The sequence below is a fragment of the Mus caroli genome, chromosome 13 (assembly GCF_900094665.2).
Source record: "Mus caroli chromosome 13, CAROLI_EIJ_v1.1, whole genome shotgun sequence".
In the NCBI taxonomy this organism is placed as follows: domain Eukaryota; kingdom Metazoa; phylum Chordata; class Mammalia; order Rodentia; family Muridae; genus Mus; species Mus caroli.
Window position 1 is genome coordinate 87,300,962 of NC_034582.1, and position 22,957 is coordinate 87,323,918.

Here is a 22,957-nt window from a genome sequence, read left to right on the forward strand (position 1 = left end):
TATATATATATATATATATATATATATATATATATATATATATATACATATATCTCGAAAATCCAAAAAAAATATACATTTACCATAGCAATAATTTTTTTGGGGGGGGGGTGGTTTCAAGACAGGGTTTCTCTGTGTAGCCCTGGCTGTCCTGAAACTCACTCTGTAGACCAGGCTGGCCTTGAACTCAAAGATCCACCTGCCTCTGCCTCCGGAGTGCTGGGATTAAAGGCATGTGCCACCACGGCCCAGCTTTTTTTTTGGTTTTTTTCGAGACAGGGTTTCTCCATATAGCCCTGGCTGTCCTGGAACTCACTTTATAGACCAGGCTGGCCTCGAACCCAAAAGTCCGCCTGCTCCCAAGTGCTGGGATTAAAGGCGTGCACCACCACACCCAGCTGCAATAATCAAGACCATTAATGGGCCACCAAAAAATTGTCTTGAAGATTTTTCAACCAGCACGTTTTTATTAATGAAATGGAATGGAAGCAGACAGAACAGAAAACCCCAGAATGGATCCGTTGTTTCTTCTTTGTGGTTATATGTCAAGTTTTACAGGGCTGGTGCATACGATGTTTCTCTCTAAGGGTCATGCTCAAAAGATCTTAGGATCCACTGCCAGAAGCATCTTAGATAAAGTCGGTTGCTATGTCCTTTACGGTATGGTCCCTGAGTAGTTACTATGTCATTTATGGTGGTTTGTGTCCTACACTCCTACCTGAAATGGGAATGACACCTGGGGGACTTTCTGTTTGCCGCAGTGACTTCTGTATGACTGTTACACGGCAGGTACTTAGAACATTTGTTCAGGATTTACTGTGGACTTTTCCTTTCTTTGCTTCTAAGTAAATGTCTAAAACATAGTTTTGTAACTGTAAAATGCTATCACTTGTGATTCCATTTTGTCTAACTAGCGCCAATCATAGGTGTAGGCTGGTATTAACACAAACACTGACTTTCAGCTATCCTTTCCTTCCGGGCACACATTGTGGCCCAGACATGGAGGGATTTACCCCAAACCATTGCCTGTGGCTACTGTGCAGACTTGAATTTTTGTTTTTCAAAGAGCTCCCTCAGCTGCTGCTCAGTAGTGGCTTCCTTCTGCTGCATCAGCTCGGCTGCTCCCTTGGTCACGCCCCAAGCATCTGGCCGGGACATGGAAGGGTTGTACGGCCTGCCGGAAGCTATTCGCAGATTCTGCCAGTATTCCTTTCTGGCCCTGTGGAAACCAAACACGCATCAGGATCCATGATACACCCACAGCACACACAGGATCTCTAGAATACCCTCAGAGCCTTTATCAGTCTCTGGAAGTCTGGCTATGAATATGTGTTTTCTAATCCAGACTGAGGCATTCCACCACTTAGACCTTTAGGTCTCTTTTGAACCCAAGCATAGAGATTAAAAGCCTAAAATTTAGAAACAGGCTATCGTCTATCCAGTATATACCACCTTTCTGTCCTGGTGTCCTGGCCACATTTTAAAATCTTGTATTAGCTGGGTGGTGGTGGTGCACACTTTTAATCCCAGCCCTTGGGAGGCAGGGGCAGGCAGAGATCTGTGAGTTTGAGGCCAGCCTGGTCTACAGAGTGAGCTCCAGGACAGCCAGGGCTACACAGAGAACTTTTATTAGAATGTATTAATTGTGGGAATCATGTGCTTCACGATGGTGCTTTCATGTGTGTATGTGTGTGTTCCCTGTGGCACTCTCATATGTGTGTGTGTTTGCTGTGGTGCTCTCACCTCTGTGTATGTGTGGTATGTGTGTGTATGTGTGGTATGTGTGTGTATGTGTGTTCTCTATGGCGCTCTCACACGTGCATGACATCCATTGATCATACCCACCCCTCTGTTCTTCTGCAGCTCTCTCTATCTGCAGCCACATCTGAACTTGTCTGGAGACAAGTTGGCCCCCGTGGCTGGGCACTGCCTCCATCCGCCTTTGTTATACTGTCACTGTCTCCTCCTGCTTCAGGCCTCATCGGGTAGCCCGTCTAGAAAGCATCTACACTGGTTCTTACATCTGCTAGACTCCTGAAAAGCTCACCTTGCCCTAGGCTCCCCATCACCTTGGGAATGAGGTCACGCACCAGCGAGCACGCGGATGATGGACCAACCCCTGCTAGTCCTGGAGTCTGCTTTCTATGAAACTGTCTCCACTCTTAGACTTATAGCCCTCCCTCCCTCCCCACCTCTCCTTCCCTCCTCCCACCTCTTAGTGCCCCCCATCAGAGGCTGATCTTTTGTCTGGCAATGTAACTCATCCTCAGACCTCAGCTCTGGCTGCAGCAGCTTCCCCTTCTGCCTCTTGCTGCCATAGACTGTTAGCTCAGAGCCCCCACACGCTGCGCATCTCTCTGTACTTGAACTTTACCATGTCATCTGAATTTCCTTGTCTATTTCTCTGTCTTTAGCTTAACTCTTTGGGGACTAGGGCGCCCATCCTTCTTTTCTACCTAGTGGGATCCTATTTAGCCTTCTAAATCCAGCTTTCAAGCGCCCCTATTCTAAGATGTTGTCCTGGTTGGCAGAGAGTCATTTCTTCACTTCTCACAAGCTGTCACGGTGTCGTATAATGACTTTATCTTCCTCTTGTTGCTTTCCCCTTTTTATTCTGTGTCTGTGTCCCAGGTAGACCCTGCTGGACTCAAACTCGCTATGTAGTCAAGGCTGGCCTTGAACTCCCTGCTTTCTCCTTCCCATGCCCTAAGTGCTGGGATTACAAGTGTGGAACATCATGCCAAGCATTGATTTTCTGAGCCATTTGATCCTGTGAGACTCTCGGAGTCAGAAATCAGAGGTTCCTAGTTGTTGGTGTCTAGCCCAGTACCAGAGGTATTCCCTTGTTCATCTCCTCCAGTGGAGTGTGAGCTATGAGGAGAGATCTTGCCTGTCATACCAAAAAACTCATTCCCAGCTCTGAAAATTGTGACGCAAAAACACTTAGCACTAGTATAAATTATTAATGCCAAGCTATACTCAATTTTTGATTTTTAAAATGCTGCCGGGAGCTTATTTCTCAAGCTTTGATATGTATCATAAAACCTCTTTCCCACCGAACTGCCCCAAGCCTGAGTTATACTCAACTCTTTTATTTATTTATTTTTATTTTTTTTAAAGCAGGGTTTCTCTTTGTAGCCCTGGCTGTCCTGGAACTCACTCTGTAGACCAGGCTGGCCTTGAACTCAGAGATTCGCCTACCCTACCTACTTCAAGGTATGTACCACCACTCTTTAAAAGTCAGCATGAGTGGACACCTCGTGGACTATGCCTTCCTGGAACACAGACTCACATTTGCATACTATTTAAATGGCGATATATCCTAACCTTCTCCATGGGCCATCTGGGAAGATGCTTTACAAGCGGCTCAGGGAGAAACTGTGGAGGAGTTAGACCATTCTCTTTACACGGGAAGTGGCAAGGGACCTTTCATGGCCTCAATTGGACATCGGGGAAGCAGTGGGAGTGGGGAGGAACTGACCTTGCTCTGATCCAGGGTTTGGTGTGCATGTCCAAACCACTTCCCCAGCTGCCATGTTTTTCTGAAGCCGGTGGCAAAAATCCCCTTTCTGGGGCCAACTCCTCTGCAATCGCCCTGATGTGGTAGGGCTCAAATCCGCAGCAGCCACCAATGTACCTAACCCCCAGGTTGTAGGCCTCTCTGGCGTATTTTTGAATATCCCATCTAGTGGCAACTCGGGGTTCCAATCCTGGAATAAACAATATTATGTTTGAGTTATATATATATATATATATATACAAACAAACAGACAATCAAAAAACAACAAAGGGCTGGAGAGATAGCTAAATGAATATGATCACTTGCTGCTCAGGCATGAGGACCTGTGTTGGGACCATGCTGGGCAGCTCACAAATAACAGTCTATAGCTTCAGCTTCAGATCTGGACTGTGCATGCATACACAGACATACATGTGCACGCACACACACAGACACACACATATGCACACACATACATAATTAAAAATAAATCTTTAAGAAAGGTAGAAAGTCGGGCAGTGGTGGCGCACACCTTTGATCCCAGCACTTGGTAGGCAGAGGCAGGCAGATTTCTGAGTTCGAGGCCAGCCTGGTCTACAGAGTGAGTTCTAGGACAACCAGGGTGATAGAGAAACCCTGTCTCGGAAAACAAAAACAAAAACAAAAACAAAAACCAACCAACCAACCAACCAACCAACCAAAAAAGCTTCTTCCTAGAAGCTATTAAAAAAAAAAAAAGAAAGAAAGAAGGGTAGAAAGTGAGAGAGCAGGATATTTGATGCCCTCCTCTGGCCTCTGCATGTAAATACATGAATACTCGTAAACATGCAACGCTTGCGCGTGCGCACACGCACACACACAAAATTAACATAAAAATTCTTAAGAGGGAGCAGGGCTTTGGAAATAATTTAATCTTATGTTTGTGACTTAAAAAATAAACAAATAAGGTCACACACTTCAGCAACAGAGGCAGGACCAGGAAGAGCTCTCTGCATGTGCACCCACCACAGAGGGCAGCTTTTCGTCACCTCTAAGGCATGACTCACTGGTTGTCCTCTCTGGTTTCACACTTAAATTCATGGTTGTTGTGGTTCCCCTTCGTGGTTCTGTTTGTCCTTCCACTGCCTAATAAAGGGAGTTTTGACTTTAGGGACAGAAACTCGGGGGCAAGAGATGACAGTGATTTCTCTCCTGCGATTAAAAACTCTCCGGCTATATAAATTCATTTGAAATTTCTCAAGCAAAGATATTGAGACAATTTATAAAAACGTCTGTCTTACCAAAGGGGAATTCTGGGAGATCAATAAATCCCTGTTTGCCACAGTCAGGGGTATGGTAGGCCAGGGGCTGGCTCATCAGGTAAGCTTTCAACCGCGCAGCCTCCAAACCCTCCTTCATGAGCTTCACAGTCTGTAGGCTGATGCTGGGGTCGAAGTGGCAGTTCACGCCGACAATGGAGGCGCCTGGAAGTGAGGGGGCGTGTTAGTGTGGGCAGACACCAGATTCTGGCAGGTTCCATGCTTCCTTCACCATCAGAAGCTTGCACTCAGCAAGAATTGAAGGACAGCGTTTGGCCGTCACAGAACCTCTGTCACCTGCGAGGAAGAACAGTCCAGAGCAGCCCGGAAATGTTTTCTGAGAAAAGTGCTCAGAAGAGTCGGATAAAATTGAAGTGTCACTTGAGTGCATTGGGTTCTCTGTCTTTTTTATTTTTATTTTGTTAAATCATTATTAGAGGTTTGTTTTGTCTTTGTTTTTTTTCTCTCTCCCTTAAGTTTCAGCAGTTGGTTTTTCCTTGTGTGACATTATGTGGCAAGCACGGTGATTGTTCAATGTTCCCAGCTGCCGGATTGTACCTGTGTTTAGCGTTATACTGGTTATCCGAGGCCAGAATAAATGCGCCCTCTCACCAGGCATGTTTAGAAAGTTCACAAAGACCCTTTGGGCCCAGCCAAGGCTACACAGAGAAACCCTGTCTCGAAAAAACAAAACAAAACAAAACAAAAACAAAAAACAAAAACAAACAAACAACCCCCCCCCCCAAACCAAAAAACAGAAAGTCACTTAAGGAAAGTTTTTGTTATTGTTGTTTTGTTTTGTTGTTTTGTTTTGTTTTTTTGTTTTGTTTTAAAAATCTGTTATCAAAAAGGAATTTTGTGACAGGATTAGTGGTTTGAAAAAAAGATCTCAAAAAACTCCTTTAACTTGAAGTGACTCATCTTTTTAACACCTATCAAAGAAAATGCTCATTGGCACGTCAGCCTCCCAGACCAGAAGCGGAACAGAGCTGGCACCCTAATGTGTTCTTCTGAAATCTGTTGTTGTGATGTTTGATTTAATGAGACAGAATATGTTTTAGATGTCTCATTTTTTAAAAAGATGTTTGTAGCCATTCTGTCCTTAACTGTGTCTGGAGTCAGGATACCCAGCTGTGACGTGACCGTCGTTAGGTATGGCTTTGGAAATGTTGTCATCCTGTAGATTTGAAGAGAGAGACAGGATGCTGCTAACAGTTCTGCCCTCTTAAAAAGAGAGGATTCCCAAATAGTGCTTCCTTTCGTCATTTTGAACTTAAGAACTTTCAGTAAAGGGTCGGGGGGTGGCCTGGTGAGCTGTGAAAATCAGAGGATCTGAGTTCAAATCCCCAGCGCCAACCTGCTGGCATCACCTTGCAAGCTTGTGAGCACAGCACTGGGTGTCTGTCGTGGGGTGATGGAGCCAGGCCAATCCCAGCAGCTTTGCTGGCCATCCTGCCTGACCTAACAGATAGCTTTCAGGTTCTGTGAGAGAGACCCTACCTCTGCTCACCTAACATCTTCACTTGGAGTTTTTGTAGGACTGAGTCTCACCCTGTAGCCCAGGCTGATCTCAAACTGTAATCAATCCCCCTGCTTTAGCCTTCCCAAGACAGGGGTTATGGGTGTGGACCACACCCATTCTCATCTGAATCTTGACCTTTTGACTTTGATCTTGAATGTGGAGTACCCGTAGTTTCTCTTTCCTTAATTGTAGCCATACTGATTGATAGTTATATATTGGCTATTTATTAGATACTTGATAGATGTAGGGTTCCTTGTAAGAGGAAATGTAAATAGAATTTGCTCTCTGACATCACAGACTTTATATTTTAGCTCAGGGCTTGCCAAGATTTGGCCCATAAACATACAGTTTTATGATGGATGATGTGAGGTAGTGGCTATTCATCACATAGCCACATCACATCTCCTTCTTGTATAACAAGATACAATAACATGCTAAAGACTCTGAGAAGCCTACAGTGGAGATCCGTGCACAAGTAAGTTTAGTGTGGCGTCACCTAATTACATCTGACCTACCGACATTTTCACAGATAGAAAAAGACGTTTTAAATGAGTAGTGTAATTAGAAAGTGATGTGTTTTAGGGGCTAGAGATGCTCCCATCAGATTCATGGAAGTAGAATTCGAGCTAAGCATTGGAAGAGGGACTGGGTTTATTAGACAGGTGTTGTTAAAGATCTGTGATGCGCTAGGCACTGTCCCACACAGAAAGCTCAGGGCTGAGCCCAGCAGACCTAATCTTCACCTTCATGCATGTTAGTCTAGTGAGAGGGATTGGAAACAGATAAATGATGTAAATGAGGCTACCTATAATTGGAGCACAGGATACAAAAGGCCAGAAAAATGATGGGAAAGGACTACCGGCAGGCCCAGCCCACCTCCCAGATATACAGCAAATGATAGAGTCCCCGCTGATCTTGAAGATAGCTAACTTATCCCCTCTCATTTTATAGTTCCCATAAAAATTAGGATTATACAATTTTCTTCCTAAATACAAATGTTTGTTACTGTTAATGGCAAGTATGAAACATTGTTTTTTATGGAAAAATCAAGAGGTGGATAAGAACCATAAATTAAACAAATCACCAGTGTGTCTTTAGTTCACCAAGTGTGTTCCCTCTCCCCCGACACTGAGTTATAACTTGGATTTAAAATGCGACAGTTTAGAAAACAGCCTGTGACTTTCCCCTAATTGAAATGAAACCCAATGTTAGGAACAGAAATTGGATAAAAAGATATATTAGGTGGTCAGTATTTCATATCAAAGTTTCTTTTGATTTATTATACCAATTACATGAAGCGAAGCAAACTAGCCGATGAGAAAAGGAAAACTTTGGCAAGGAGACAACTAACTCTGAAGTTATTAATGTTTAAAGAGCCTCGACTTGAGACATGTTTAAGTAAAACACAGCTTCTCCTAACATTTCTGTTGGTTTTCCCAAACATTCTTCTTATTTCTAAACATTAACTCTCCAGCATGCCTGACTACCCTTTTCACAGGGCTGCTGTGAATATGTGGTTTGGGGATTCAAGAATGACATCTTACTGTCCCTTAAAAACATACATTTATGGAGAGATGGCTAAATGGGTCCTAAGTTCAGATCCCAACACCCACACAAGCGCTGGGCATGGCAGCACACACCGATAGCCCTGGTGCTATGCGGTCAAGACAGAGAAGTGGATTCTGGGAGCTCAGAGGGGAGGCCAGCCTAGGTCATCAGTGAGATCTAGGCTCAGTGAGCGACCCTGTCCTAAGAAGTAAGGTGAAGAGCTAGAGGGAGACCGCCACGTGTGCACACAAATGCCACATGCACCCTCTCATTTGCACACATGAACAGCGTGTGTTTCCTTCATGTTATATTAAACATTTCACCAGTGGCAACTTGATGGAAATCTGTCTTACCTGCTTTCACTAGACGCACGGCACACTCTCCAGGGGGCACGCCATGCAAATCTCCCTCGGGCCCGATGCACATGGTGGCTGCTACGGGCTTACCAGATGTTTTTAAGGCTTCCACTGCCCACACAGCTTCTTCAACATGTTCAAAATACTGAAACCAGTGAAAGGCAGAACACCTTTAATCATGTTTCCCACAAAACGATAGCAATACAATCTGATTATTATTTGAGGAACTGTCTAGTCGTAACTGGGTTTCTAAGCATTTTTGACCCAGAATAGAAGGAAGAGACAGTTTCTTAGTGTGAATAGAAGACAAACGATTTGAAAGCTGCTCTGTTAGGTGAACTGAGTCAGAGGCTGCAGAGATCTTAGATGGACAAAGGTCTGGAAAGCTAAGTAGATATTGTTGCTCCTTGTTGAGGTTTGAACTGCATCCTGTGCTGGCCTCCTGAGAGTAAGGAAGGGTTCTGTCTGAGTAAGGAAGGGTTCTTCTGTCTGAATGGATTTTCCTTGCTCACCTCTGCAATGAGGAAGTCCACGTTCTTCTTCATGAACACCTCTAGCTGTTGGCGAAATATCTTTTTAACTTCTATCTCACTCTTGCAGCTAAGGTATGAAGGCGTCTGGCTCACGCCTCCTGCAACCAAAGCGTCTCCTTCGTCAGCCACTTGCCGTGCAATGTCACAAGCAGCTTCGTTGACTTTCTGCCCCTAAAGTGGGTAAGTGGGAGGACACATCTAAATTTACAGGTGAAATTGGAAAAATATATTGTTACACACACGCCCACCTCTCAGTTTTATTTTTAGTGTCATTGTTTTTTTTCCCCAGGAAGCAAGGGTTATGTGGATCAATGCTTGATCGAGTTGAGCAGTCTGCAAAGCTACACTCCTACCGTGAGAACAGCAGTAGGTACAGGAGTAATATCTAGACAGCAGCACATCGTCAACAGTCTGTGAGAGGACAATGGTTTCTACACAAAACGGACTAATCTGGAATTTTCCTTTTTTTTCTTTTTTCTTTTGTTTTTTCGAGACAGGGTTTCTCTGTGTAGCCCTGGCTGTCCTGGAACTCACTCTGTAGCCCTGGCTGTCCTGGAACTCAGAAATCCACCTGCCCCTGCCTCCCAAGTGCTGGTGTATGCCACCACTGCCTGGCTGGAATTTTCTAATACCAACCTGCACTTAGATCAGTACTTAGCAAATAATTGTGGTGACAATGGATAATAGCTTTTGTAATTAATATGACTAAAACTCAATTAGGATGATGACCAAATTTATGACTACAGTGCATTGCTCCCATAATAAATACCTGCCCGGTAGTCATTTAGACATTTAAGATTGAGCTGTCCTGGACAATGACATTTCTGTTTGTTTTATTTTTTTGAAATGGAGTCTCATTCATCCCAGGCTGTACTTGAACTCCTGATTCTCCTGCCTTCACCTCCCAAGTGCTGAGATCACGGCATGCACAAGCCAGGCCAGCTTGTCTTTGTGCTGAGATAGAATCTCATCCTGTGCCTTAACTCCTGGGCTCAAGGATTCTCTTACCTCAGTCTCTTGAGTGGCTAGGAGCACACAGGGGGCCAACAAGCCTGCCTGGTCTGGGGTGTAGCTTGTGGGGAGGGCTCTTGCTTAGCATGTCTGAGGTACTGGGCTCTACCCTTCACATTGCAGACAACCACAAAATCCTCCCCCTTATCCTTAAAAAACAAAGCAAAACAAACCCACTATCACCCCCAAATACCCAAACAAAAAAAAAAAAACCAAGCACACCCATCACCACAGGTCATTTAGACTTGGAATTTAGATCTCCCGATTCATTTTAAATATGACAGATCTCAGCCTTGATGGGTGAGTGATTTGGCAATGGTAGAAGCGACTGCGTCTCAGCTTGCTGCCCCTGTACTCTGCATGCCTTTAATGACAGCACTTGGGAGGCAGAGGCAGGCAGATCTCAGTGAGTTCCAGGTCAGCCAGGCTGCATACTAAGAGCTTGTCTCAGAAACGTAGGGAGATGTATGGACTTGTAAAGATGCCACTTTGCTTAGCAGTATAAGAGCAGACAGGACTCATTGTCGATTTAATCTGCTTCACCAATGCCTTCCTGTTAATTTTAAAGAGTGCAGCACAAACCTGAGTCACATGCCTCTTATTCTGGTAAAAGAACAAAGTTCGCCGGGCGTGGTGGCTCACGCCTTTAATCCCAGCACTTGGGAGGCAGAGGCAGGTGGATTTCTGAGTTTGAGGCCAGCCTGGTCTACAGAGTGAGTTCCAGGACAGCCAGAGCTACACAGAGACTAACAGCTGGGTGGTGGTGGCACACGCCTTTAATCCCAGCACTCGGGAGGCAGAGGCAGGTGGATTTCTGAGTTTGAGGCCAGCCTGGTCTACAGAGTGAGTTCCAGGACAGCCAGGACTATACAGAGAAACCCTGTCTCAAAAAAAAAAAACCAGCTGGGTGGTGGTGGCGCACGCCTTTAATCCCAGCACTTGGGAGGCAGAGGCAGGTGGATTTCTGAGTTTGAGGCCAGCCTGGTCTACAGAGTGAGTTCCAGGACAGCCAGGGCTGCACAGAGAAACCCTGTCTCGAAAAACAAAACAAAACAAACAAACAAACAAACAAAAGAACAAAGTTCCAGCTTTCCTCTGTGGGAACTTGAGTAGTGGAGTGTCTGTGATGCCCTTCACAAGTAGTGGCCTTGGTGGGTGGGTGGTACTCACAGAAATCTTCTCTGCCACATAGTTTCCTCTGTTTTCCAGCTTGTCTTCACTTGCATAGAAAGTGAAGGTCTGCATGACGTTCGATCCAGCTCTGAGGAACTCCCGATGAAGCTGACGAACTGAGAGCACACAAGCAAAACCCTGATGTCACTCATCCACCAACCTGCAAAGCCATGATGTCACTCATTCATCCACCAACCTACAAAGCCATGATGTCACTCATCCACCAACCTGCAAAGCCATGATGTCACTCATCCATCCACCAACCTTCAAAGCCATGATGTCACTCATCCACCAACCTGCAAAGCCATGATGTCACTCATCCATCCACCATCCTGCAAAGTCATGATGTCACTCATCCATCTACCAACCTACAAAGCCATGATTTCACTCATTCACCAACCTGTAAAGCCATGATGTCACTTATCCATCCACCACCCTGCAAAGTCATGATGTCACTCATCCATCTACCAACCTACAAAGCCATGATTTCACTCATCCACCAACTTGCAAAGCCATGATTTCACTCATCCATTCACCAACCTGCAACACTTTCAAGAGGCTTAGGGGTTAACAAACACCAAAATGGCCGGTCCAGCTGCTTGCCATTTGCATGTCTGGGCCTAAGGAGAGGGAAACCTGAGTCTCCTGGAACCTTCCTCAAAGCTGTCATGACTAGATAGCTGGATGATTAGAGCGGAGAGGGCTCATGGTGCTGCATTCCCCGCCCCTCTCAGGCTCCTTGTGTTCTTGGTTTAGTTTGCTCATCTTGGAAAGTACTAGCAGGAGGGGGAACTTTCTGTTGTCTTGTCCTTGGAAAATGTTATGACCCACCAAGGATATCTGACCTAAGTGCCATGTGGGTGGGCTCTGCATGAGCTGCTCTCTAATGGGAAGAGAAGCCATTGGGCTGCAAGCTGAAGGATTCCAGGTTCTCACTGCATGGAGGCGAGGAAGCGCAGCCCCCGCAGTGGAACAGCCTTAGCAAACACAAAGTAGCATCAGGTTTGGCATTTGGGGAAATGACAGGAATCTACCTGGGACATTGAAGGGATGTTGGAAAGGTGGTAGGCGATATAGTTGAAAAGAGGACCTTAGAGCAGAGGACGAATGGCCTACTAGCCTGGTACCCACAGTTCATGCTCTGAATCTTAGGTGGTAGCTGGGACTAACCCAGTGGCTTTTGCTAGGTTTTTAATTTAATTTAATTTAATTTTTATTTTTTTGCTTATTCACTTTACATCCTGCTCACTGCCCCCTCCAGCTACCCCCCCCCCACTCTTCCCTCACTCCCTCTCCTAACCTAGTGCTTTTTGCTTGTTCTTTTGAGAAAGAATCCTGTGGCACTTTGACTGAGAATGCCCCCCACAATCTCATGTTGGAATACTTGGCTTCCAGTCGTTGGAACTATTTTAGGAAGGGTTGAGAAGTGCAGCTTTGTTGGAGGAAGTGTGTCACTGAGGGCCGGTTTTGAGATTTAAAAGGAGTCTCCCCATGTTGGGGGTTCACTTGGCCACCTTCTTGTGATATCTGAGCCCCAGCTGCTGCTCCAGCTTCTGCCGCTGCTCCCACTATAAGCCCTGAATGAATGGCAAGTGCAAACACGTTCATGGCTGAAGAAGAAGTATGTGTTTCCCTTATAGTTACCGGTGTTCAGTTTAAAGAGCACTACTCGGCTCTAAAGTGTTGCCTCTAACCCTATGGAGCTCGTCAAGTCCCCTGCATGCTTTTCTAAAAATGATGGATTTGAGGGTGCGTCAACCCCACAGATATTCTGGCTTACTTGGGGGTTAGGGGGAAGATTCAGGCATCACTTTTTGTCTTCTGTTTTTGTCCTTTTGAAGGTTCCCTGGTTGGTTCTTGTTTCCAGCCTTCCTGAGAACTGTCATGCATAAGACAGATGGGGAACACTCATCTTATAAAATGAGAAACTTGCTGTTTGTTTTGTCAAGGGAATTAGCCAGGCAAAGGAACGAACCAGCAATCCTACCGAGCTCTGCAGGGAGTTCTGAAATGTCAGGGGCCTATAAAACCCAGTCAAGGGCAGCTATGTCAGAAACCTGGAAAACAGCTGGGACACCGAACATAGAGGCTAAGGCTGGAGCTGTACCCGTGCCTCTGTGGAGTGCCTAGAACTCAGATGGAAACCTGTGTTTCTGTTTTTAAGTGAATGGACAAACAAGAAGAAGAAGAAAAAAAAAGCTTCTGTATTTGAGAAAATAGCTTCCCAAGCTTGGAACCAGCCCTTTCATGATTTTAATCATGGAAACTTTAGCTCTCAGTAGGCAAGGAGCTTAAAACACACATCTAAGCTTTAAAGCTCATTTTAATTAGCACAGGAATTAAATGAAAACAACCCATGGGGAGTTCCTGTCTATCAAACACACACAGAGCAGTTGTGAGTAGGGAGGAATCTTAGAATGGTTAGGAGTGCAGACTGGGATCCCAGGCACTAGGATGGCATCATTTATCACCAGAAAGTCCACTAAGGTCGTCTATGGGTGGATTTCCAGAAGACCCATGAAAGCATCCTGGGAGGAGAGGGTGTGTGTGTGTGTGTGTGTGTGTGTGTGTGTGCACATACATATACATTCTACAACACAGAAAGTCTGTTTTCATGGAGTTTCCTATGGGGCAATGATCCAAGGTAACTGATGGGATCTCTTTACTTTGAACTCATTCTCTCTCTCTCTCTCTCTCTCTCTCTCTCTCTCTCTCTCTCTCTCTCTCCCTCTCTCCCTCCCTCTCTCCCTCCCTCTCTTGGATCTTACTATGCAGTCCTAGAATTTACTATGCTGGCCTAGAACTCACAGAATTCCACCTGCCTCTGCCTCCCAAGTGCTAGGCTTAAAGGCGTGTGCCACCACTGCCCAGCTGAGAAATCTAAGTTTTTGAAATCCCGAAGCACATTCTGCAGTTTTCAGCCTTTCTGTTGCTGCGGCCCTTTAATACAGTTCCTCATGATATGGTGCCTCCCCAACCATAAAGTTTTTTTGTTGCTATTTTTATGAATCATAATGTAAATATTCCTGTTTTCCAATGGTGTCAGGTGACCTCTCTGAAAGGGTCGTTTGACCTCCCAAAGAGGTCAAGACTCACAGGTTGAGAACTACTGTCCTACAGATTCAAAGACAGTTCTCCTGTGGAATGTAAGTTGGCAGAAATACCACTCGGGAGCCAAATGTGACCTGAACTAACACAAAACATTAGTGTCAGTAGTCATATATATTGATGTTAAAAAAAAGAAAAAGGCCGGGCGTGGTGGTGCACGCCTTTAATGCCAGCACGCGGGAGGCAGAGGCAGGCGGATTTTGGAGTTTGAGGCCAGCCTGTTCTACAAAGTGAGTTCTAGGACAGCCAGGGCTATACAGAGAAACCCTGTCTTAGAAAAACAAAAAAAACAAAAAGAATTTCAGGCCAGCCTAAGCTCCATCTCAAAACTAAGCAAATAAATAAAACTTATTTTGGGGCTGAAGAAGTAACTTAGTGCTAAAACACAAGCCTAGCCTGTGTGAGGCCCTTAGTTCAAGCCCCAGTATGGGGGCCAGGTGGAATATCAATGTATTTGATTAGGGGGGCTCGTTTTAGGGCCCCCTTTACTGTGTAACATGCAGCAAAGACACAATAATAGAAGCAGTCTTCTGCAGTCCTCAGGACTCTAGAAGCCACGCCCACAGTTGGTCCCTGTGTGGTTTGCATGTCATCATGTGAGGGCTGGGGGTGGGGTAGTGGGTGGCTAACAGCATCCATTCCTTTCTCAGTCTCCCTCCAGCACTGAAAATTCAGGTCTTGCTCTGCTCACAAGAAATGTTTCAGATCAAGTCCAGCCTGTAGGAAAGCTCTTCAGGGCCTCTGTCAATTCTAGCTATCACTCAGTCAAACTTACAAAAAAAAAAAAAAAAAATCACCTGTAGACTCACTGTTTTATGTGCATAAAATATGCATGCCACCAATCATCCCTCCACTAGGAGCATGAGTATTTTGTTCTTTTCTTTTTGCACAGTGGGAAGGATTGAACCCAGGCCCTTGGATATGTCAGGCAAGAATTCTAATACTTAGCTACATCCCCAGCCCTCAGCATCAATGTTTTAAATATTCATTTATTTTTACCTCCCCCTAAAAGGCAAACAGCCACCATCCTGTAAGAATGGTCCAGGAAAGATGTGTCACAGATCTGTCTTTCCTGACTCCCGCAGAGTCAGCTGAGGCTGACAGAGGGGGCACTGGCAGAGCCAGGTGCCATATGGGATTTCAGTCTGTGGCAGAAAAGATGAGACCAAATGGTTCAGTGTCATGGAGTTTCCATTCATTCTTGAAAAGCATGCACCTCCCAGAAGGGTAAGCCCGGACCCATGCTTGATGGACCAGACCAGATCAACGCAACATCATCATGATAACGATCAGAATAGTGAGCGTTCCCACGCCAGGAATGAGTGCTCACCCTCCCCCACTGATACCTCCTGACAGGCTGTCAAGGTGACACAGTTAAAATGTTCACCCGTGGTGAACTGTGGTGGCTGCTTCTGAAGGGGAGAGCATTCATAGCGACAGTTTTTCAGATGGATGAGTGCGGTTGGGGCCATGTTATATCTACCGTTGGGTACCATCAACAGACTTTGTGCCGGGACTCAGGAACTAGGCTCAGATAAGAATATTTATTTACACTTGGGGTTCTACAGAGATGGCTCAGTGGTTAAGAGCACTGACTGACTGCTCTTCCAGAGGCCCTGAGTTCAAATCCCAGCACCCACATGGTGCCTCACAACCATATGTAATGAGATTTGGTGCCCTCTTATGGGGTGTCTGAAGACAGCTACAGTGTACTTACATAATAATAAATAAATCAATCTTTGGGTCTGAGCAAGCAGAGCCAGAGCAAGAAGAAAAAGTGTCTGAAGACAGCTACAGTGTACACCTTTAATCCCAGTACTCGGGAGGCAGAGGCAGGCGGATTTCTGAGTTCGAGGTCAGCCTGCTCTACAAAGTGAGTTCCAGGACAGCCAGAGCTGTACAGAGAAACCCTGTCTCGAAAAACCAAAAAAAAAAAAAAAAAAAAAACCAAACCAACAAAAAGAAAGGAAAGAAAGAAAGGAAGAAAGGAAAAAAGAAAGAAAGAAAGAAAAGGGACCTCAAGACAGGGGTGAAGTATATAAGTAGATTCATCCAAGAACTCTGAGAAGGCAGATCCCTCCCAGAATGCTCTGGGCTGAAGAGGTCGTCCATTCCTCTGCTATGTATATGAATGAGTGCGTGCGTGCGAGCGTACGAGTGTGCGTGCTCCAGAGGCTGATACTGAGTGTATTTCTGATTTACCTTATATGTTGTTTTTGAGACAGGGTCTCTCATTGAACCTGAAGCTCACTGATTCCGCTAGACAGGCTAGACAGCAAGCCCCGCCCCAGGGATCCTCCCATCTCTGCCTCTCCAGGGTGTGTGTAGGGTGGGTGGTGGAATGCAGGTCCTCCTGCTTGAGGAGAAAACACTTGACCAACAGAGACATTTCTCCAGTCCCAGATCCTCCCTTTTGAAGAACAATGCTTCCCTCTCGCTTGAGACTCTGCAAAGACCTCCGCCTTGGAAGGTGCTGCTTACTCCTTCCTGGTCACCCGTGTTTGGTGTTTTGGGAATAAGGCACACGGGGATTTGTATAGAGCAGGTAGATTCCTGACTGCAAATGGCCTGGGCTACAGCAGAGTGAGCTGGACTAGTTGTCAAATATACAATGGAGAGATGGAATGTGGTACCACGGATCATAAAGTGTATGAGAGAAGGACAGACACATGGAGGAAAAAGACTTAGCTGGCAAGAACAAAAGATGGAGAGTCTGGAGGAGATGGAGGAGGAGGAGAATCACAGAGAGGGAGCAGAAAGACAGGAGGAGAGTGTCAAAGGGGCTTGCTGTCTGCACACTGTAGAAGGACATCTTTTGGTAATGGCAAATTCTAGGGTGGGTGGCTGAGGCACAGCGAAGGGAAAAGTCCCTGGGGAGATTTAGGCATTAGCAAACTGCTGAGTGGACTGTCCCTATGAACCCTGAAGACTGGTGAGTGGGAGAGTGGCAGAGAAAAAGACAGTGATCCAAGTTCTAGACTCATCCAAAGTGAAGGGCAGGAGCCAGGTGGTGGGTGGGTCACTGACAGAAGCAGAGAGAGCCATTATGCTTCACAGCATGTGAGTCTGTACTGATGGTTGGCAGTGCCCAGGATCAATACCAGGGACGGTAAACATTGCAGGTATGCACCTGTCTCGTGGTTTGCTCTCACAGTTCATTCAACATAGCACACATCATCATAGTTTAGGATGGAGCGTGTACCAACCTGCCTCAGGGTGCTCCACGGCAGCTTCTGGGGTCCAGGGTCCAGCCTTTACATAGCCCCTCTTTTCCAGTGCAAAGACAAATCCTCCATCTCCAATCACAACTTCTCCGGCATTTAAGCGTTCTAAGATCCCCTGAATTTACAGATGAGGGAGAGAAAGGAGTTTCAAAGTCAAGTTCTATTTTTAATGATTTTGCAAGTATATTCTTGAGAAGTATAATTTCTTTAGCACCCTTGGTGTGAGTGAAAGTTTCCACCTTCTGTGAGGCCGATTGGCTCATCAGAGCTTCAGTGATCTGCAGGGGTTGAAATGTTGCAAACCCAGAGCCAATCTTGGCATGTGTTTGAACCCCAACGGCACATAGTCTTCCTCTGTACATCTTTGTGACCATTAGGTTAAATCCTCTGGAATGTTCCAACAGAGCCTCAGTTTCCAACCAACCAAAGGGCCACGAATGCTGTCGGATGGTAATCATCAAACTGCTATGACCTAGGAACATGGAATTTGGTTCCTGAGCCCTAATCACTCAGAGTAACTCCCGAATAAACTGCCCCGTCCCTTTGAAGTGTTGTGTTTTTTGCATCAACGTCAGGAAGGTGCATATGTATTTTATACATTAGTTTACGGTAGAATGCTCAGCTACTAGAAGTTGGCACGATCGTGTGTATGTGCTGGGTTTGTGGGTGTGTGCAGAGCCTGGGAGTCTTCAGTACACAGGGTAAGTTATTGTCTGGTAGACCACGGAGGTAAAACACTTTTCTAGCATGCTTGAGGCTCTGGGTTATAACCTGAGCAGAATAAAAAAAGAGCACATAGTTTCCATTTGTATATTGTAATAATTCAGCTCACATATACAGTGAATGAGCAAATTAGGGCAGTTAGGATTTGAAACTCCTTAATTGTTTATCATCTGGGGGGGGGGGTGAGACCCTTAGATTCCTTTCCTTCGGTTCCGTATAAAATGCATACTATATTGTCCCTATAGCTACTCTGACAAAGCCCGTCCTCTTCCTCTTTTAGAAGTGCTGGCCATTTAACCCAGGGTCTTTTTGACTCTAGGCCAGCACTCTTCCTCTGAGATGCGTCACAGGAGGGGCACACATTCTTAAAGGGTGACAGCTGATATTCTTACTCTATCAATAGCCTGGGGGGGGGGTAACACTGTCAGAGTTTGGGGTAGCACAGAATGCCGTATGGTATTTTGAAGACTAAGAAGCCATGAGACATCTGATTCAGATAGATCAGAGGTGGACAAATCACTTATGGGCTTCTGTTCTTGGCACTCTTGGCCATGACAGATCTGTCATGCACCCAGGAGTTTGTAAGAATATACACCCGGTACCCCGAGCCAAGATCAGGGAAGAGGCAGGCATAGCATTCACGAGATGATTTCTGGGCCATGCTCCATAGCTACGCCATTTTAGTGCTGTGGTACGATTTTCCCTGCGCTCAGGTGCAGGAGATGAATTTTGAATTGTGAATTGGAAAGGGGTTTTTATAGGATGGAAAGTAATTTACTAGTACAACTGTTTTTGCAGTTTCTAAGAATCATGAACTTTAAATTAAACATACCTGATGTTCAAGTTCTCTCTCTCTGATTTTAGAAATGGGAAATTAAAGCCAAGAGTCTCTACATACTTTATCCAAGGTCCTAATGACTCTCTCATCCTTGAGTGGCTTTTAGATTTGATTTTAAATAGAGGTGGGGGAGGGTGGGGCAGCTCTGCAGAGGAGAGTGAATAACTCTGGGGGATACATTGGAATATGCTCGATTGTGACATCCCTGGGGGATACATTGGAACGTGCTTTTTTGTGACATCCTATTTGCTTGCCAAACCGGTGGCTCTTTAGAACTGTGAAGAGAACACAGGCCACGTAAACAGCATGAGGGACCACAGGCTTTTGCAATAAAATTCCTCTGTATCTCCGTAGAGCCTCCTTCATTTTTAACTCTCCTCCTCCCCAGCCCCACCCCACACCGTTAGGATTGCAAGGGCTCAGAGAGAACCCATTGGCATCTTCCCTGTGGAGCTGGAAATCCCATGAGGATGTACACTCTCCATGGATAAGCCTGGAAGTCTGTGAGTTAATAAACAACTCTAAAGATACAGAATTGCTCATGTGAACTTTGAAATTCAAATATATATCAGGATTACAATGTGCCTAAATACTACATTTAAAATTAAACGTATATATATAAATTAATAAATATATGCATGTGATAGTGATATATAGCTATATAGCATATATAATATAAATATATATCACACAAACAATGGTCCTATAAATAGCTATGACTCATTTCCAGTGCAAATAGTGACACAGTGACAATTAACATATCTCATTGAACACAATTTCAAGTTTAGTACACAATATTTTAGCACACAGCATAGCCAGGAATCTGATCTTTGGAAATAGGGGTAATTTCCTTATCATGCTAATCATGTGGAGTGATTATGTCATCATACACTTAGATTCTACTAGCTTTTAATTCCCTAAATCTCGGAATTTTTTGTTGTTTCTAAATTAAACAGTGAGATGCGCTATGAAAAGCTTAGTGTGTGTGTGTGTGTGTGTGAACTATTAAAAGAACACATTTAACATCAGCTTATTCTTTTAAAGCATATATTTGCCTGGACAACTTAGCAGAATGCATATCAAAATGTTGCAGATGCTGTTCTTTGTATTTTATCCAGATTTTATTTGGCAATGAATAAGTGTCCTTGTCATATCAAATGCATACTATAACCCTTGGGGTTTTTTTGTTTTTGTTTTTGTTTGTTTTGTTTTTTTGAGACAGGGTTTCTCTGTATAGCTGTAGCCCTCGTTCTAACATTTATATGGAAACAGAGGTATTGGGGAGGTACCCTTATGCCACTCAGTTCTGTCCTTGATAATTCTCTAAAAATTCCCCCATCTTGCCTCTCCCCCCACTGTAAAAATTCCCCCATCTTGCCCCTCCCCCCACTGTATTGTGTTTTCAGACATTGTAGCACTGTGTAACCTAGACTGGTCTTGAACTCTGGAACCTCTTGCCTCTTTCTCCTGAGTGCTGGGATTTCATCCATGCCCCATCAGCTCCTAGTAGAGAGGCTGGTGACGTTTGTAAGCTTGAATTTGGGAGTGGATTAGAATCCATGGTTTTACAAATGGGACCAAAGAAGGCATGTGTGTGTGTGTTGTATGTGTGGTGTGACAAGCCATCTTTGCAGTCTTCAGGGGACATCATTTAGTAAATCTATGGACTGGCAGTAATTGAAACCTTACTTGACTCACATACCCTTCTCACACACTGGCATGCAGTCTCCCTCAGGGCCATGGTGTTTACATTTCTACAGGGTTAACTTTCTTCCTCCCCCTCCCATAGATGTCTTTTTGAATTGGTGTTTGTCCCTTTACAAACTGGGCACACTCAGGTGGTTTCCCAGCAGGGGAGAGCTGAGGGTTATGGTCAGCCTGGCTCCATCTGTCTCCCAGCCACCTCCTGGGGTCTTGTGTGCCTAGGCTTGATATCAGATCCAAGTATATTATCTCTTCCCCATCCACGCCTACATTCCCTAACACTGAAGGTCAGATTTGGACTGTCCAGCAGGCATTTTGCTTTTTAGAATTCTGTGAACAGTTCTTCCTCAGCGTCTTAAAACCCTTCTACTTATTCGTTTCTGAGACCTTAAAACAGTCAGGCGGGCTCTGCAGCTGCCTGCCCCTCCTGCACCCAGCAAGCTACCAGCCAGAGCCAACTCCCACTGTGGGAAATTGCACCCCTGGATCCATGAGCAGCTTCTCTGGGATATTTCTCTGGTCTTTAGGGGTGCTGCACTCAGGAAGGGTTGAGTCTGATGGGCTGAAGGGAGCGCCCTGACATCCAAAGTGGCTGTGGGGGTGCCTTGTGTCCAGAAGGCAATCACTCCACAGATTGGCCCAACGTGGAGCCAGAAGTGCAGGAGGGCCAGAGACCATACAGAATAGGAGAACCCCCAGTCAGAACTCAAAGTTCTGAGTGTCCCTTTTGACCTAACACTGCCAACTAGAAGGATGCTGGGCCACAGCCAGGCTCCAAGCACCTCTCTGCACTTGCTGATATTGGGGGTACCCAGCTGATGGTGTATTGAGAGCTCTCTCCGGCTCCCTGCACACTCACCTTCTTGGCCTTCTTGCCAGCAACCGGTGCCATCTTTCCGGTGTAGTGAGTAGCGCGGACTGGAGGGTAGCTGTCCCCAGCAAAGTCTGTGCTGCTGGGCCGCTGCTGGTCTCTTTATACAGCAGCTAGAGTTCCCCAGCCTTGGCCAGGTCCAACACATGGCCTCAGGCAGGGAACACGCCCACCAGCCTTTGAATCAGGCCAGGGTCTAGCTGGGAAGCTGCCTGTGGGAGGAGAAGTCGAGATTGGTCTCCTAGATGGGTGGAAACACGAAGTAAGATAAGAAAAAATACTGAGGTCGCTGCTAGCTCGTCTGCACACTGACCTTTGTCCAATAGCAGGCCTCTGACCTTGATCTGGGGTCAGGTACCCATGACCCACTTAAGCTGCCAGACCATACCCCCAAGAATTCCACTCAGTGACCAAATATTTGACAAAGGCGAAGATACAAGATCATTGCATGAGGATGCGATGCCCCACAAGAACTTCGCACAGTGTAAACTGCGTGACCTACATCTGGCACAAGTAACATAACTTGCCCTTTGCAGAAGCGCTCAGTGCCAGTCCTCCAAGTAGTGGGTTTGTTCTCAGTGACCTTACAAGCAGGCTTGGCGGTTTCTGGTAACCGTAGCTTCTAGTAGGATACTGCACCGTCTAACAAGCACAGCGTCTAACAAGTAAAAGGCAAAATGGAAAGACCCTGAAGACCTTAAACCTCCATGTGAAAAACCAAAGCAAAGCAAACCCGAGAGGAACCGGAAGCAGCCTCCAGTGCAGTGGAGTGTAGCGACCTGCTGATGTAAAAAGGTGTTTAACCTTTCGGTGAGTCATGATAATTCCCTAAATATTTAAAAAAAACACGATGATTTAAGAACACTAGAGATCTCACCTACAAAAACTGCCCAACATATTAGGAAATACTTAAAGACAACAAAAGAGTGGGGTCAGAACCTTTTATCCAAATAAGCACCGGAGGGTATTTTCCTCCTGTGGAACAATGGTCTCAATTGCACACATGCAGAAGAAATTACAGTAGCAGACAACACATTGGTAAAAGTTTAAAGTGATGTATGAATGATATACAATGAGAAAACTTTTTTACAAGTCCATTTCCCTCTGATAAATATGTAAAAACTTAAAAATGGAAAAAAAGAGAGAAAAGATATATTGAAATTAATTCAAGTGACAGACAATATTTTACTGTCCCTCCCCGACACCCCATCCATCAACCTTATACACTATCAGGAGTCTGGAAGAACGAGGTACATTCACAGTGCATTAATGCCGTCTTTGGCAGGGTCCACATCTTCCCCTACTAATGTCCTGGAGAAGCTAAGTAGGTAATAGTTAATGTCCTTGCTGGCTATAGCAGTAATAGCCAATATTGGTGCACTGCACTGGGGACTCCAGGCGCTAGAGGGCTTTACCTGGGTTTACACACATATCCAAACCCTACAAAACAGTGGGGATTTTAAACTAGTAGCTTTGGGCTAGAAGGATAGCTCAGTGGTTAAGAGCACTAGCTGTTCTTCCAGAGGATTCGGGTTTGACACCCAGCATT

The 22,957-nt window shown here is 45.3% G+C and overlaps 1 protein-coding gene across 1 annotated transcript; it reads right to left on the reverse strand.

Moving 5' to 3' along the window:
• Positions 1–440: 440 nt before the first annotated feature.
• Positions 441–21,874, reverse strand: Bhmt (betaine--homocysteine S-methyltransferase). The gene is made up of 8 exons (XM_021179785.2): positions 21,397–21,874; positions 17,255–17,387; positions 10,938–11,056; positions 8,736–8,927; positions 8,221–8,368; positions 4,780–4,962; positions 3,482–3,710; positions 441–1,219 (listed from the first exon to the last, which is right to left on the reverse strand). The coding sequence occupies exons 1-8, from the start codon at positions 21,427–21,429 to the stop codon at positions 1,033–1,035; spliced, it is 1,224 nt and encodes a 407-aa protein (XP_021035444.1). The 5' UTR covers positions 21,430–21,874; the 3' UTR covers positions 441–1,032.
• Positions 21,875–22,957: the final 1,083 nt, after the last annotated feature.

Coding starts and splice junctions, on each gene's coding strand:
- Bhmt (XM_021179785.2), bottom strand. CDS start 21,429: ATGGCACCGGTTGCTGGCAAGAAGGCCAAGAAG. Junction 8,369..8,735: donor TGGACTTCCTCATTGCAGAG/GTGAGCAAGGAA, acceptor CACTGGTTTCAG/TATTTTGAACATGTTGAAGA. Junction 1,220..3,481: donor AAACCCTGGATCAGAGCAAG/GTCAGTTCCTCC, acceptor TGGTTTCCACAG/GGCCAGAAAGGAATACTGGC.